At 45.0% G+C, this 15,899-nt stretch overlaps 1 protein-coding gene across 1 annotated transcript in view; it reads right to left on the bottom strand.

The window, feature by feature from the left end:
• Positions 1 to 3,985: 3,985 nt before the first annotated feature.
• Positions 3,986 to 15,899, bottom strand: part of RNF165 (ring finger protein 165) — a 104,433-nt gene continuing 92,519 nt past the window's right edge. The window contains exons 4-8 of the mRNA XM_026649303.2: positions 13,961 to 14,090; positions 11,971 to 12,075; positions 9,807 to 9,902; positions 7,262 to 7,368; positions 3,986 to 4,605 (exon numbers count right to left, since the gene is read on the bottom strand). Coding sequence (XP_026505088.1) covers positions 4,488 to 4,605; positions 7,262 to 7,368; positions 9,807 to 9,902; positions 11,971 to 12,075; positions 13,961 to 14,090 — 556 coding nt within the window. The 3' untranslated portion in view covers positions 3,986 to 4,487. The remainder of the gene's footprint in view (positions 4,606 to 7,261; positions 7,369 to 9,806; positions 9,903 to 11,970; positions 12,076 to 13,960; positions 14,091 to 15,899) is intronic.

Genomic DNA, 15,899 nt, shown 5'->3' with positions numbered 1-15,899 from the left:
CCCCAATAATATCCGTGGCACCGAGACTTGACAGCTACAGCTAGCCCTGCTGCCTCTCTCATGCAAGCAAGTTTCATTGACTTCAATAGGGTATTTATGGGAATAAAGGCTAGGCCTGTGGTCAGATTTCCTCTTCTAAGTACAGGAGGAAACTCTGGTATCTCAGGCCAGGTCTACACTACCGCGGTAGTTCGACGGCTGGCAATCGAACTTCCGGGTTCGATTTATCGCGTCTGGTCTGGACGCGATAAATCGATCCCGGAAGTGCTCGCCGTCGACTGCGGTACTCCAGCTCAGCGAGAGGAGTACCGCGGAGTCGACGGGGGAGCCTGTCTGCCGCGTGTGGACCGCGTCTGAACCGCAGTAAGTTCGAACTAAGGTATGTCGACTTCAGCTACGTTATTCACGTAGCTGAAGTTGCGTACCTTAGATCGAATTGGGGTGTTAGTGTAGACCAGGCCTCAGTCACCACTGTGTAGTTGATATTGGCAATCACTGGCTTTTTAACAGTGACCACTGCATACTGAGGAGGAATATGGCCTGTAGAGACTCTCTTTCTAAAGGGGATAACCAGCACTGACTTGATCTGCTTTCAAATCCTAGGTCTATATTATGTTACGATGGTCCAGATGCTGCCAGCCCTCTGAGCAAGGAACTCCCATTGAAGACACTCCATGGGGCTTGCGGGAGCCACCCCGATTATTTGGCTCTGAGGAGTGCTATTTTCCTTCAGTGCATACGGGCATGAGTGAAAGGATCACCATAGTTTGATTATGAGTGCAAATAATATTTATATATATATGTGCTAAACACAGTCACTATATTGCAGTTTTCCACTATGTCACAGCATACAGAATCAAAGGTTTGCATTTTTATGGAATGTATCCAAGGTAACAGCACCACAGTAATACAGTTTGTAATCACACACCCTGATTTTTTTTTTGACATGATAAGCTTTACCCCCTCCCACGCCCCATGTTTAATTTTTTTTTTTTAAGTACCAATGCATGCAAAGCATTCCATTCCCAGAAACAATGCAAAAATGAGGTAATAGGAGTAATAAAAAAAATTAGTATTAATTTCTAAATAAATAAATTATAATTAAAAATGCAAAAACAACTATAAAAATAATTAAATAAGAACCCACAATATCTACAAGTTAGTCATAAATTATGATTGTTAAATATAAGGCATTTAAACTCACAAAACCCTGTAAACTATGTTTTGTTTCTAGAGATTTGTTTTGTTTTGTTTTGAAAAAATCACTCTATTAGCTCATTCTACTCATACAAGCTATTTAAAGACAAGGGAACCTGACACACCAAATGCAAATTTCAGACGTTACAAGCGCTCGCGTGCCACTGTATCACTCACTCACACAGACCATGGAAGTTTGGTGCTTTCTTCACCGTTTTAAAAACTGTGCTTGTTCATTAGGCAAATAATAATACTTTCGCATAGACGTAAAACACAGGGGTCGGAAGAGCTCACTTCCTCCCCACTGAATAGTTCATTCCAAGCAAGACCCCGGTCTTGAAAGGTCCTGAGCCCCACCTGCAAGGTGCTGAGTAGCTGTAATTCCCATTCACTTCATTAGAGGATCCTCAGCCCCTCCCTGGACAAGCTCTGCACTGGCAGGACCAGGCTATAACGCATGATGGATTACAGTGCATCTAAAGAGCAACGTCTTGTTTTGCTCGGTCATATTATTTTTTAATGATGTATGAATCTGCTGCTGCTGGAGTGAGGCCCAGGCTATTTATTGCCCAAGGCACTCAGCCCTTCTAGTCTAAGGGCGCAGACCCTCACGTTCAACAAGATAAAGTAGAAACGACCACACGTGTCTCATGTCAACTTGAGGCAAAATTAAACAGTGCTAGAATTTTTCAGAGCGGCGTTTTGCAGGAGCGGTTACCTGCCCCGGTTATCTCGTCCCCCTCCCGACACTGTTCTCATCACCCGCACACACAGGACGAGAACAGTGGTTCCAAATAAATATTTATAGATTGCATCTTCTTCACCTGCCATTGTAAGTTATTATCTTCCCCCCTCCCCACGCCACTACCTGTGTCTAGCAAGACAAATCTGCTGAAGAGATGGTAACCCTGGGCGAAATTACTGCAGTGAATTGGAGAGCATCTCCTTTGTGAATGCTGATGCAGTCGCTCGTCCCGGCCCTATCGTTAACTTTATTCTCCAGACTGGAAAAAAATAGATCATGGGCGTCTGGGAGGTCAGCATTTTCCAATTACAGCTCGCAGGAATTCTATGATCTCTCCAAGGGTAATTTATGTTCATCTCCACTTACAAAACATTACTTAGCTCCTACGAAACAGGCACTCATGGGAACGAGAAATCATCCTCCATATAGGCATCTTAAATATATGTTTCTGATTAAAAATCCTCTAGACACTTTTTTGCTCCCCTAGTACATGAAAAATGTATTAAAAGCCTGGAGAATCTTGGCTGTTGATTCCAATCCTCCCGAGAGCTGTCAGATAAAGAAGACTGAGTAAAGAGTCAACATGCACTTAATTCAATGTCTCTCATGGCAAATAATCTGAAATATTTATTTCACAGGGAATGTGGCTCAGAAAGCTCCATTATTTTTGGCACTTCATTGATTACTTCTAATCTTTATTTTGCTCATAATTATAACGGAGCCTGCCAAATTAGCGTCCGTTTCATTTCAGAGCTCACGCAGTTCATATGTATTATATAGGTGTGTTTTTGTGCATGTACATACATACACGCCTATAGTTTAAAATTCAGACCAAGTAGTAAATTATCCCATACATCTAAATTCCCATCCTGTACTGAAATTTTCACGTTGTCAGCAATTTCTTATGTACCATATGACTGAACTGTCCTGTTATTCTCCCCCGCATCTTGTCATCAGAACAACTATCTGAGATTTTCCACAGCAAGGTATGAAGAAAAAAGTGGATTTCTTAAAAACCCGCAGCATTTCACCTGAGCTGTAATCTCCTCTCTTATTCTTACTTTCTAAGCTACAAAAGCTGCTATTTCGTGTAAATCGCAAACGGAAAGAGCAGCAGAAAGAAATTTAGTGCAGGATGCAACTTGAATCAATCCCTTTTCTCCTTTGCCTCCGGGAGCCTGCAAAGAAGGCTAGGTGACAGCACAGCTCCGGAGCGTTTAATTAGATCACTTGAAATGTCTTAGTCTGCTAGCCAAAGAAGACCATGAGATTAGGAATTTAATTGTAAGAAGGACATGTTAGTTGTGTTCAATTTGCCCCCTTCTGGATACCTGCTGTATCAGAAAAGATGGTTTGTGCTTTTGTTTTTGAGAGACGGAAGAATGCATTTCTCATCACATTGCAAGCATATTTCCGGGCCAATTAGTCCTCCAAAAAACTCTTGCAGGATCTAACGACTACGACCAGCTTAATAGGTTCTCTTTCTCCAGCAAGCAGACAATGGATCTTTCACCACAGGTGTGGTGTCAGGTTAGCCTTTGATACAACTTCCGCTGGGGAATTCTGGGCCTGGTCTGGAGAAACGTGGAACCACCTGCGGCTCCCGTTGACATCAACGGGCCATACAGATTGCAGGAGCCACTGCAATTGCACTGGAAGATGAGACAGTGGTAGGAAAAATTACAATAATAAAACACCGAGTGGCCCTCCTTGGATGCTGTGCCCCAAAGCACATCGTTAAGCTATGGAAGCAAATGAAGCAGAATCAGTCCCAGGATCCTGCCCAATATAAAGTGTCCAGCACCAGCAGATAAGCAAGAACAAAACTTCTCGCTATCATTTTGTTCATTTCATTCCGATTATTTTTTTTTAGGCTTCTCTAAATGAGCAACACACTGTAAACAGAATCAAAGAACTAAACGCAGACGAGGCAAAGAGCAGGATCCTTCTAACTGTAAACAGGAATTTGCTATTTCACCTCTTTTTTTTTTCCTAAAGGTGGGAAGATTTAACTTTTTTTTTTTTTTTTTTTTTCCCCTCTGCCACATTTCAGTCAGGCACCAAAATAAGGAATCTATGAAAAAAATATTTGGTGCAAATTAGGTTAACAGCGACATGTCCACCACAAGATGACTAGGGCACCAAACACAACATTTCTTAAGCTAACATGCTCCAGTTGCTGTCCACAGAAATAGCTAAAGACCCCCTAACATGTGTCTACTTATTCGAGAGGTATATATACAATCCTTGTGAAATCCAGGATTGACAGGCCAAACTAACCACACACTAGTTCCTTCATGATCGATACTAAATCTTCTGTAGCACAGGGCCTTCTAGCTCTGGGAATACCAGCTCCCATGCATTGGACCAATATGGCTGTTAGGATCCTCTCCTACCACTAGATATTGTACCACCAATTCCTCCTTTTCGCTAATGTGCTTGCAGACTTTTCCTCTAAATCAAATGGCTCAGAAGGCAAAATTTTGCTGCAAGGGCTTATGGCCATATGACCTGGTAAGGAAAATGGTGCACCGCATTGGTTCTTTCAGCTGTCAGAGCCAAGTTGTGTTTCAATGTCCACTCTGCAGATCGGGCACTTCTTGCTGGTTGCTAGCCACTGATCCACGCACACTTGGTGAAATAGATGCATACAGGGTAAACGCCTGCAAAAGAGAATCACAATGCCTGTTACAGTTGGTGCAGTGATGTGCGTGAGGTGGGTGGAAAAGGGACAAACACAACCACATATAGGATACAGCGAGGGAGAGAACCAAGCATTCTGCATTTAGTATGTTTATAGATTCATGGATTTCAAGGCCTGGTGGGGCCGTTATGACCATCTAGTCTGACCTCCTGCATAACGCAAGACAAAGACCCTCACCCAGTAATTGCTGCATCAAGCCCACATCTTCTGTTTAAACTATGGCAACTCTTTTAGAAAGCTATCCCGGCTTGATTTAAAGAGGGATGGAAAAACCTGCCACATCCCTAGGCAAGTTGTTCCAATGGTTAACAACCCTCACTGGTAACATTTTTGGCCTCTCTATTTGTTGCAGTTCAGTATCGTTTAAGTGTGGCCAGGCTGAGTGGCCTGGATGGCGTTTGCACACACAGCCCTAGCAAAAACAGTCACCGGTTGCACCCAGCACCTTATTTCCAAGATTTTCAAAGTATCCCACACGCACCCGTAAAAAAAAAAAAAGTGAAGGCCCAGTGCCTTTAACCCCTGTGCATGTGCCCTTGCATGACCCAGGTGTATGGAGGATGGCAGGGATTGGTCCCTCCATGGGACCACTGAAGGTGCACAGTGCCCCAGAAGAAGTACGTGGTGGGGGCAGGGAGAAGGTAGCCATGGCTCTCCAGGCAGCCTGGATTGGGCTCATCTGCAGAAGCAGGCTACCCCTTTCTTGAGTCACAATCCCTTCCTCCTGCATTCGCTGCAGCCCTGTCCCGCTCCCCAGCAAAGGGCCGTGCCTACATGCTGCCCGTGATTGGACCAAAGTTTCAGCAGGATAGATCGGCACAGCCCTTACTCAGCTGGTGCAAGCCAGGAGTAACTCCGCTGACGTTAGGGTTCCGGCACCACGTATGTAGCATTGTTGGGAGAACAGAAGCAGGCCCTGAATCTTCAGTCTCATCACTTTATGTCTATGGAGTTGGCTCCTACCCCCACTTAATTCAATGCTGCAATAAAGTTTTGCTAGGACACAAGACAGGACCTCAGTGATAAGCACAGCCAAAGTACAGTAACTCCTCACTTAATGTTGTAGTTCTGTTCCTGAAAAATGCGACTTCAAGCAAAACGACGCTAAGCGAATCCAATTTCCCCATAAGAATTAATGTAAATGAGGGGATTAGGTTCCAGGGAAATTTTTTTCACCAGACAAAAGACTATACAGATAATATATAGTGTGTATATATATATATATATACACACACACACACACACACACACACACGCAGTATAAGTTTTAAACAAACAATTTAATACTGGTACACAGCAATGATGATTGTGAAGTTTGGTTGAGGTGGTGAAGTCAGAGGGTGGGATATTTCCCAGGGAATGCCTTACTGCTAAATGATGAACTAGCATTTGGCTGAGCCCTCAAGGGTTAACTGGTTGTTAATGTAACCTCACTCTACAAGGCAGCTGGCATGGAGGGAGGGGAGAGAGCATAGCAGACAGAGATGGAGACACATACCGTGACTTGCCCCCTCCCCCCATACAACAAGCAGGAGTCTTGGGGAGCAGCTCCAAGGCAGAGGGCCGGGGGGAGCTGATGGGGGAGCTGATAGGGGGGCTGCCAATCCACCCTGGTTCCAAGCCCCCACCAGCTAGCTCCAACGGGCTGCTCTTCCTGAAAGCAGTGGACAAAGCAGGCGGCTGCCAAACGACGTTAGAAGGGAGCATTGCACAACTTTAAACGAGCATGTTCCCTAATTGATCAGCAACGTAATAACGAAACAACGTTAACCGGGATGAATGTAAGTGAGGAGTCACTGTATCTTATTGCAGGTTGGTTACTTTAGGGTACAACAGAAGGTCGCAACCATTCCATGCTGTCTGCAGCATCGTTGTGTTGCCATTCTGGCTCACGGCAGCGGGAACTTTATGCCAAGAAATCCAAAATTTCCTAAGTGGCCATGACCCAGCTTCCAATTTTGGGTGCTCATTTAAGGCTCCAAAAACTCTGGTTGTCGTTCCCCTCTAACCTCCCAAAGACACATGCACTGAGCAGCTGGATTAAAGAGGAACCTGAAGCAAAACCCCAGATCCAAGCCTCCCTGAACTTGAAATCTAGGTCTTCCTATAGCCACTCCTGTCATAATGGGTTGAGTCCAAAATCCAGATGCAAACACCCCAGAACTATAGAGACTTGCATACAGATCGGAACTGTGTGACTTGCCACCGACTTAGCTATCTAACAACCTGGCTCCTGCCGCCACACAAATACTGATTGGCACTAAAATCTGCAGTGCTGTGGGCCTAAAAACACAGGGGCCCAGAAACAGGTGATCAAAAGCAGAAGTCACTGTTGACAACTTTGCCCTAGTGCTGCAGCATAGCTCCCTTTAGCCCCAGTTTATAAAATGGACTTTGAGAGAACCCTAAAGATGTTTCGCTTCCTACAGACACCTGCACTCAGAGTATCAAAGGGCGCTCACCAGAACAAGAGCATTGACAGCCCGGTCTTAAAAACATACTCACGCAGCGGTGAACGATTTCCAATAAAATCAAATCCAAACCAAGCAGGAAATGAATGGAAGTAAGCGGTGGGGAATCTGAGAGCCAGAAAATCTCTGTGGGAAAGATCATACCTCACGTCTTCTCCGTCTTCAAGCATAGACAGACAGATTGTGCATTTCTCATCGGTGTCCGACTCCTCCCCATCCTCCTTCTCAGCTTTGTCTTCCTGTGGTCTTCTCTGTGACAAGGTTAAAGACGTAATGTAATTACACAAGGAGAGACTCTGACTCGCTACTGTTCTCTAAAGCCTCTGCAGGTGGAGGAATCAGAACAGTAAGCGCTTCATTGTCAACTGAAAGGACCCACCAGGTTAGGGAAGCCTGCCCAGACAAAAATCCACAGCGGGATGGGTGCCAGTTCCTACTCATGCGCCAACTGTCAAATTGTACCAGGAGAGGAAAGGCAGACAGAATAATGTCAGCGTCCCAAAGGGGCCAGGCAGCCACTTTCTCATGACTTCTATGATTAAAGTCACAGTCATTGATGTCACAATTAATGTCATGATTCATTCTTAGGTACTGAAACCTCCACAGTCTCTTGAACATTTCCAGTGAACAATAACAATCCCAGTTGAACCCTCAGATATTCCAGCACAATTCCCACAGATGCTGCACCTGTACATCCCAGGAGGTATCTGCACACATATACCTGCCAGTTATAGTTGTTTCCTGCAGACTTTAGAAGCGTGACCCTTTCTACACAACTCAGCATTCGCTGCAGTAACTTCCATGCCACTAAAAATACCCTGGTACCCAGGGCCACCCGCCAGCAATTCCAGGCCCCAGGGCAGAACCGTCAATGGGCCCCCAGACCGCGTGGACGCAGTCCGCCTGACATTTGGCCTGTGCTGGCTGGTGCCCAGCAAGCTGCCAGCTGCGCTGCTGAGCGCGCTCTTCCGGCATGGCCAGGGCTTCCACATGCCTGCCCGGTAGGGTTGCCAACTGTCTAACTGCGCAAACCCAAAGACCCTTGCCCCACCCCCTGCCCCACCCCTTCCCTGAGGCCATGTCCCTGCCCCGCTCCTTCTCCGAGGCCTCGCCCCTGCTCACTCCATCCCCCCTCCCTCTGTCGCTTGCTCTCCCCCACCCTCACTCACTTTCACCAGGCTGGGGCAGGGGGTTTGGGGTGTGGGGGAGGGTGAAGGGTCGGGCTCTGAGAAGGAGTTTGGGTGCAGGAGGGGGTGTGGGCTCTGGGAGGGAGTTTGGGTGCGGGGGGGGTGAGGGGTCAGGCTCTGGGAGGGAGCTTGAATGCAGGAGGGGGTGCAGGGTGCGGGGTCTGGGAGGGAGTTAGGGTGTGGGGTGCAGGCTCTAAGCTGGGTAGGGGGCTGGGGTGCAGGAAGGGGTCAAGGGGTCGGTGCTTACCTCGGGCGGCTCCCAAAAGCGACTGACACACCCCTCTGGCAGCAGCTCCTAGGCGGGGGGCCCGGGGGGTCTCCACCCACTGCCGCCTGCAGGCACTGCCCCCCACAGCTCCCATTGGCCGCAGTTCCCGGCCAATGGGAGCTGCGGAGTCAGCACTCGGGGTAGCAGCAGCGTGCAGAGATGCCCTGCCCCCCCTCCAGGGGCTGTAGGGCCATTCCGGCTGCTTCCGGGAGTGGTACTGTGCGAGGGCAGGCAGGAAGCCTGCCTTAGCTCCGCTGCACTGCCGCCACCGGCGGCAGGGGGCCCCCAGGCCCTTTTAAATTGCCCTCTTTGCCCCCCCTCTGTCAGCAGGCTTGCTGGTACCACAAGGACTTTGGAGTGGCAACTGTTACTTGTCTTGTGCTAATGTCAACAAGCCCCAGCCCCATTGTGCTTGGCGCTGTACAAATAGAAAAAGTGTCTTTAATGGAGCTCATAAATGAAAGTAGAATTCGGCCCATGAGCTTTTCCCATTGTTTTCCATACTTTCCAGTTCCACTCACATTCCCTTTCCTGAGAGAGAATGATCTAAACCCAGCCCAGCAAGTAAAACAGAGTCAAAGTCTCAGGTCCCACTTTCCTTCCTCCTCCCTTGTAGATCAAAAATAAAGTGACCTCCTTTATTTTGATCACAAAATCTGGAGATGTCACTGTTCCTGAAGGGAGAGTGCAGATTCTCTCATCGTTGCGTGAGTCTTCCTGGTGTGGGACTTGGACTCAAAAGGGACATATATGTACACCCGCGGCTTTGCCTGTGTGTGTGAAATCTGCAGGTGCTACCACTTGTGTGCATAAATGACAAGAGTTTACACACACACACACACACACACACACACGTGTGAGCACTGAGACTGAGATTGCTGAGTGGGAGAAGGTTGAGGCACAACCAGTTGAGCTACCCTGGCACTTTAGCCTACGATCCCCACAACACATTATAACCAAACATGAGATGAACCATAGGGATTCTGGATTTCAAATTCCTCCCATCTGGATTTGAGGCTTTGGTTTGGGCCTCAATCTAACCTGAATTTGGCACACACACACACACACACGCACGCACGCACACACCAAGTTTCTTCCCATTTCCTATCCATGAGTAATCCTGGGACAAGAATGATTACATGTTTCTTTAGCAGCTAAACTCATTCCTTTAGGAAGTGAAAGTCAGACCTGCTGGGAGAGTTGCCTGTAGACTCAACCCTGGCAGATTTCTCACCTTTTTGTACTTGTGTGGGAAAGTGAACCTCTCGATGGTGTTCTGCACAGCTCCCCGGTTCACGCTGCCTAATCTGTCTTCCAGCTGCAGCAGCTCCTTAAGCAGAAAATATCCACAAGGCATATGACAATCTCCCAAGACTATCCCTGCAGATTCATTCTGCTTTGTGATGAACATAGAATGTAAGGTTCTTTTCTTACCATTTATTCAAAGAAAATATAATCTCATGTTAATAATACTATGTTTTACTTTCATGAAGTCTTTTATCATAAGAACATAAGAACGGCCATAGGTCCATCTAACTCAGTATCTTGCGACAGTGGCCAATGCCAGGTGCCCCAGATGGAATTAACAGAACAGGGAATCATCAAGTGATCCGTCCCCTGTCACCCATTCCCAGCTTCTGGCAAACAGAGGCTAGGGACACCATCCCTGCCCATCCTGGCTAATAGCCATTGATCGACCTATCCTCCATGAATGTATCTAGTTCTTTTTTTAACCCTGTTATAGTCTTGGCTTTCACAACCTCCTCTTGCAAAGAGTTCCACAGGTTGACTGTGCATTGTGTGAAAAAATACTTCCTTTTGTTTGTTTAAACCTGCTGCCTATTAATTTCATTTGGTGACCCCTAGTTCTTGTGTTATGAGGAGTAAATAACACTTCCTTATTTACTTTCTCTACACCACTCATGATTTTATAGACCTCTATCATATCCCTCCCCGAGTCATCTCTTTTCCAAGATGAAAAGTCCCAATCTTATTAATCTCTCCTCATACAGAAGCTGTTCCATCCCCTTTTCTGAACCTTTTCCAATTCCAATATATCTTTTTTGAGATGGAACGAACACATCTGCACGCAGTATTCAAGATGTGGACATACCATGGATTTATAGAGAGGTAATATGATCTTTTCTGTTTTATTATCTATCCCTTTCCTAATGATTCCCAACATTCTGTTAACTTTTTGACTGCTGCTGCACATTGAGTGGATGTCTTCAGAGAACTATCCACAGTGACTCCATGATCTCTTTCTTGAGTGGTTACAGCTAATTTAGACCCCACCATTTTACATGTATAGTTGGGATTATGTTTTCCAATGTGCATTACTTTGCATTTATCAACATTGAATTTCATCTGCCATTTTATTGCCCAGTCACCCAGTTTCGTGAGATCCCTTTGTAGCTCTTCGCAGTCTGCTTTGGATTTAACTATCTTGAGTAGTTTTGTATCATCTGCAAATGTTGCCACCTCCTTGTTTACCCGTTTTTCCAGATCATTTATGAATATGTTGAATAAGACTGCTCCAAGTACAGACCCCTGGGGGACATCACTATTTACCTCGCTCCACTCTGAAAACTGACCATTTATTCCTACTCTTTGTTTCCTAGCTTTTAACCCGGTACCAATCCATGAGAGGACCTTATCCCATGACAATTAACAGACATGGGCCCAAGCCACAGAATCCAGACCTGGGTTTCTGACACTTAGAAGTTCAGGGTGTTTGAATCAACAGTTTTCAGTCAGGCCATTGTCTACAAATAAGTGATGTATAAAACATTAGTTAATTCTCCATTCACACCTGTGAAGTAGGTGGAGTCTTATCTCCAGATAGGAAAAATGAAACAGAGAAATTAAGTGACATGTTTATGGCCACACATTGAGCCAGAGCCAAAAGTAGGACCCAGGAGTCCTGGTACACAGGACACCTTACTGTAATTGCTAGACTTCATTGCCACCCACATTGATATTAAAATGACATGTTTTAAAATAATCTGGACACAAGTATTTTGCCAGATAAGTACTACTGTCTCTGTATGTTTCACAGAGAAGGTACAAACTGGGCCAAAGTTTCAAAACAGCCTGCCTGGATGTACACCTGTAAAATGTGAGCTCCCAATTCTTCTGTGCCCTGCACCTGGATTTGTGTGTGAACCACTAAGAGTCTGATCCAAACCCCCCTGAATGGGAATCTTTCCATTGACTTCAATGAGCTTTGAATAAGTCCCTAACTACATCTATTTAGCGTTCCTGGACCTGGCACATATATTCCGGTTTGGAACAGCTGTTCTATAGCAAACAGTTTTAAAAATGTATGACAGGACATATGCAGGTTCCAGGGAAAGCAAAAAGGGGTTAAACAATCATGTAAACCCAAAGGTACCTACTTCATAACTTTCCCTTACGGCAGACGTGTGCCTGTTTGGATTCAGTCCCTGAAGAGCAAGTAACTGAAGCTGAGGATAAGGGTAGTTTCTGATTTCATGGACTACCTGTACGGGAGGGGGAAGACAATCACCTGTATTAGCACATCAAATCCTGACTTCAAATCAAATCTTTTTAAAGTGCAAAACTTCAGAGCAGACTGACAACTAGTTTGAGGCCCAAAATGAAGATTTCTTTTAAAACGTAGAAATCATAGAGTTTTTATTAATTAAATCTACTCTCAGGAAAAATACAATTGTGATTTTTTTTTATTTTGTGTACAGTATTGCCAACCCTAGGCATTCAAAAACCATGAGATCAGCTTCAAAATAATCAGCAATACATTTCGGGTTCTGTTTATTTGTCCTCTGGTTTTTAGCAATTTACATAGCATTTGAGTCACATTGTCAAGCTTTTCTTTGAAACCAGGAGCACTAGAAACTTACTTTAAAGAAAAAAAATGAAAGCTTGGATTCTCACATAGTCACATGATTCCAGGATCTGGGGGCTTTAAGAAAAAAAAAAAGCCAGACAAAACCCCCACCAAATATCACAAGACACAATAAAATTGCTATGGTTGGCAACACTGTGGGTCAACATCCAAAACACAACATCCTGCTAGCAGGAGAGTATCACTAAGGCTATGTCTACACTAGCACTTTTGTCGATAAACCTTGTCAGTCAGGGGTGTGAAAAAACACACCCCTGAGCGACATAAGTTACACTGCTAGAAGCACTGGTGTGGACGGCGCTATGTTGGTGGGAGACGCTCTGCTGTCAACATAGCTACCGCCACTCATTGGGGTTGGGTTAATGATGTTGATGGGAGAGCTCTCTCCCATCGGCATAGAGCGGCCGCACGGGAGACCTTGCAGGGTACAGCTGCAGCGGTACACCTGTGCCGCTGTGAAGTCTCTAGTGTAGACATAGCCAAAGTGAAACTGATCATCATCAGTGTCGAGTGAAGAGCAGAAAGTTAACAAACAGCGGAAAGGTTGTCGAGGATAATAGATTCCCAATCCCCATTAAAATCTCATCTTGATACAATCACACACAAACTGGAGAGTGGGGACTTCTCTTAAAGAGTCACAAATCAGCAGAGGGGCCCCAAAACGGCATTTGTTTTTGAGAGCAAGCTTTTTGGGGGGAGGATCTGACTGATGATTTTTGAACTCATACAATTAATACCACAAATGGTGAAAAGTGAATAATTCGCTTAGTTTTAACATGCTGCAGGAGTTATATTGGTAACACCTCGTCAAAAAAATACCTGGGTGATCTTCATGCTGTTGGTCTCCTTTAAAATGCTACTAGGAATAGGCTTCAAAGATTTGTGTCAAGGATCCTTTTAAGTGGAAGGAGATACAGCAGGAAGGATTCTCAGAGATGCAGAGACTTTAAGGACAGAAGGGACCATCATGATCATCTAGATTCTAGTCTGACCTCCTAAAGTCCCTTTACACCACTCTGGCACTACAAAGGGATTAAATTACATTTAAATATACTTCAAGGCTGCTTTACATTGCCAGAATGGTGTAAACAGTGCTTAGTCTAAATGAGCATCAGGACCAATTACTCAAATTCTGCTCTCAGCTAAACCAGTATGAATCTGGAGAGACTCCATTGACTTCAATGGTTTAGCTGGGAGCGGAATTTACCCTAATATCTACAGTGGTACAGTGTTCCATCTCTTTTCCATTCTGTCTAGATTTTGTGGGCCAGCTAGTGTAAAATCGGTGTAGCTCCACTGAAGGTAATAGAACTAATCCAATTTACTTTTCCTGCCCAATGAGTACAATGACGCAACCTTATCCTCTCAGGCAGACTCCCTCCCACAGCCAGAGATAAGTGGGACTCTTAGAAGACAGGTGATGGAAAGATAACAGCCTTTATTTTGACTGCCTTCTGGCAGACAATGCATAAAACATTTCCAGGCAGAAGTGTTTCACTTACCATCTGCGTTGAGGATGTGTTTCTGGGGAAATGGTGCATTCTAGATGTAGCTAAATAATGTTGATAGTGCTGAGGAACTGGCCTGACCTGGAACTGGGCATGTGTCAGTCCAGCATCAACACTAAGATCCCTGTAAGAAAGAGACCAAAAATACATATATACAGAAAATATAAATCCAATCTTCCTTTTACATGCCTCACTTTATTTCTGAGCCCTTATACGCTGCCAGTTACAATTCATAGTATGCTCTCACATACCGTGCATGCAGTTCGTTGGGTCCCATTCTCAGCTACAATGGTGCAAATCCAGAGTGATGCCACTGACATCGGTAGTTACTCCACATTTACAGCACTGCAGTAGAGCGGAACTAGGTCCGAATCTCCACGGTCTTGCTCTTTGTGCAAGTCACGTACACCTTGTTAAGGTGAGTGTAAAGTGGTGGCAAGAGTCATGATTTGCATATGTGCAAGGCAGTAGAGAAATAGGCCCATTGGCTTCATAGGTGGATGAATAAAAATTTAGTAGCCTTATTAGTCCTCCAGGATATGACGGGTAAGGCAATGTGAATCAACTGGTTCAGAACAGGCCAGATTTTGTTTTTGCTCACGCCAGTGTAAATCTGGAGTAATTCTACTGGCTATAGAATCTGCCTGTTCCACTTTATTTTTTTATTAATACTAATCATACTTTGCTTATATACTTTACAAACATAGGAGATGCCTCCCCCGCCACTAAAATGCAATCACTTCCAATGTGAAACAAAGCATCCGTTTAACAGAGTACAGCAACAGTGGCACAGGGAGAGAAGAACTGAAACTACAAGGAGAATTTTAGGTAGGCAGAATAATACCGAATTGGAATTAAGCCAGAACACCGCTAGGACTTGGTCAAATATGACTGTGGGAACTTTAACACCACCACATAGTCAAGAGCTGGAATTCACATAATATTCAAAACTGGCCCAGCCCATAGAACAGAACCCCTAACAGATCACAAAGGTAATGGTCCAATGCTGACGCAGAGTCCCACCTACAATGCTTTCTGCAGCACTAAGGTAGTCATTGGAGTTTTACCATCCCAGGGATAAGCTCATCTACAATTGCTTGGCTTATGAGAGCACAGTGGTTCACAGCACAAAGCGAGATGGTACATACCTTACCCTAATCAGTCAGGTGCCCAAAGCCTCTGAACTGCAAAATTATTATTAAAAGAAAACAAAGACAAGGAAGCCATATATAGGAGGGGGAAAGGAATACATCTGAGGGGAATGGGGCAGAAAGTGGGCTGGAGTCATAAGGATAGAAGTTCATCAATTTTAAAGCCAAAAAAGACCATTAGATCATCTAGTCTGTTCATAGATTAGATCATCATCTAGTCAGACCTCCTGTGTGACACAGGCCAAAGAATTTAACCCAGCTACTCCTGTGTTGAGCCTAACCACTTGCGTTTGGCTAAAGCATCTCTTCCAGAAAGCATCTATTCTTGATCTGGAGACATCTAGAGATGGAGAATCCACCACTGTTGTAATCTCAGAAAAAAGACACAGTTTGTCTCAATGCATTTCTCATGCTTTCACCAGACAGAAATTTATGATCTCCATAAGCCCTCCAGCGGGGAGCCCCTCCTGTGCACGCACACACAGACACAAACCTGTGAGCTAAAATGTGCTGGCAAACCCCACCCTCTTGATTCCTGGAGTCCAAGGGCAGAGAGCTAGCACGTTATCTCCATCAGTAATTCAATTAACAGACCCCTTGGCTCTCCAGCAAGAGAAATCTCATAGCAAACAGTGCTTTGAATGTTGGTCACTTTATCAGAGTTACAAAAGCAGGCACTCTAATAACCACGGTATTAGCACTTGCCAAAGCGAAGCTAATGAGAACGGAGGGATTGCCTTTTCATTCCATCCTCAAACTTCCTTTTCCTTAAGTGGAGGAAG

Source organism: Terrapene carolina, unplaced genomic scaffold (genome assembly GCF_002925995.2).
Source record: "Terrapene carolina triunguis isolate 2854851 unplaced genomic scaffold, T_m_triunguis-2.0 Scaffold69, whole genome shotgun sequence".
Taxonomy (NCBI): domain Eukaryota; kingdom Metazoa; phylum Chordata; order Testudines; family Emydidae; genus Terrapene; species Terrapene triunguis.
This window is presented reverse-complemented; position numbering and strand designations above follow the sequence as displayed.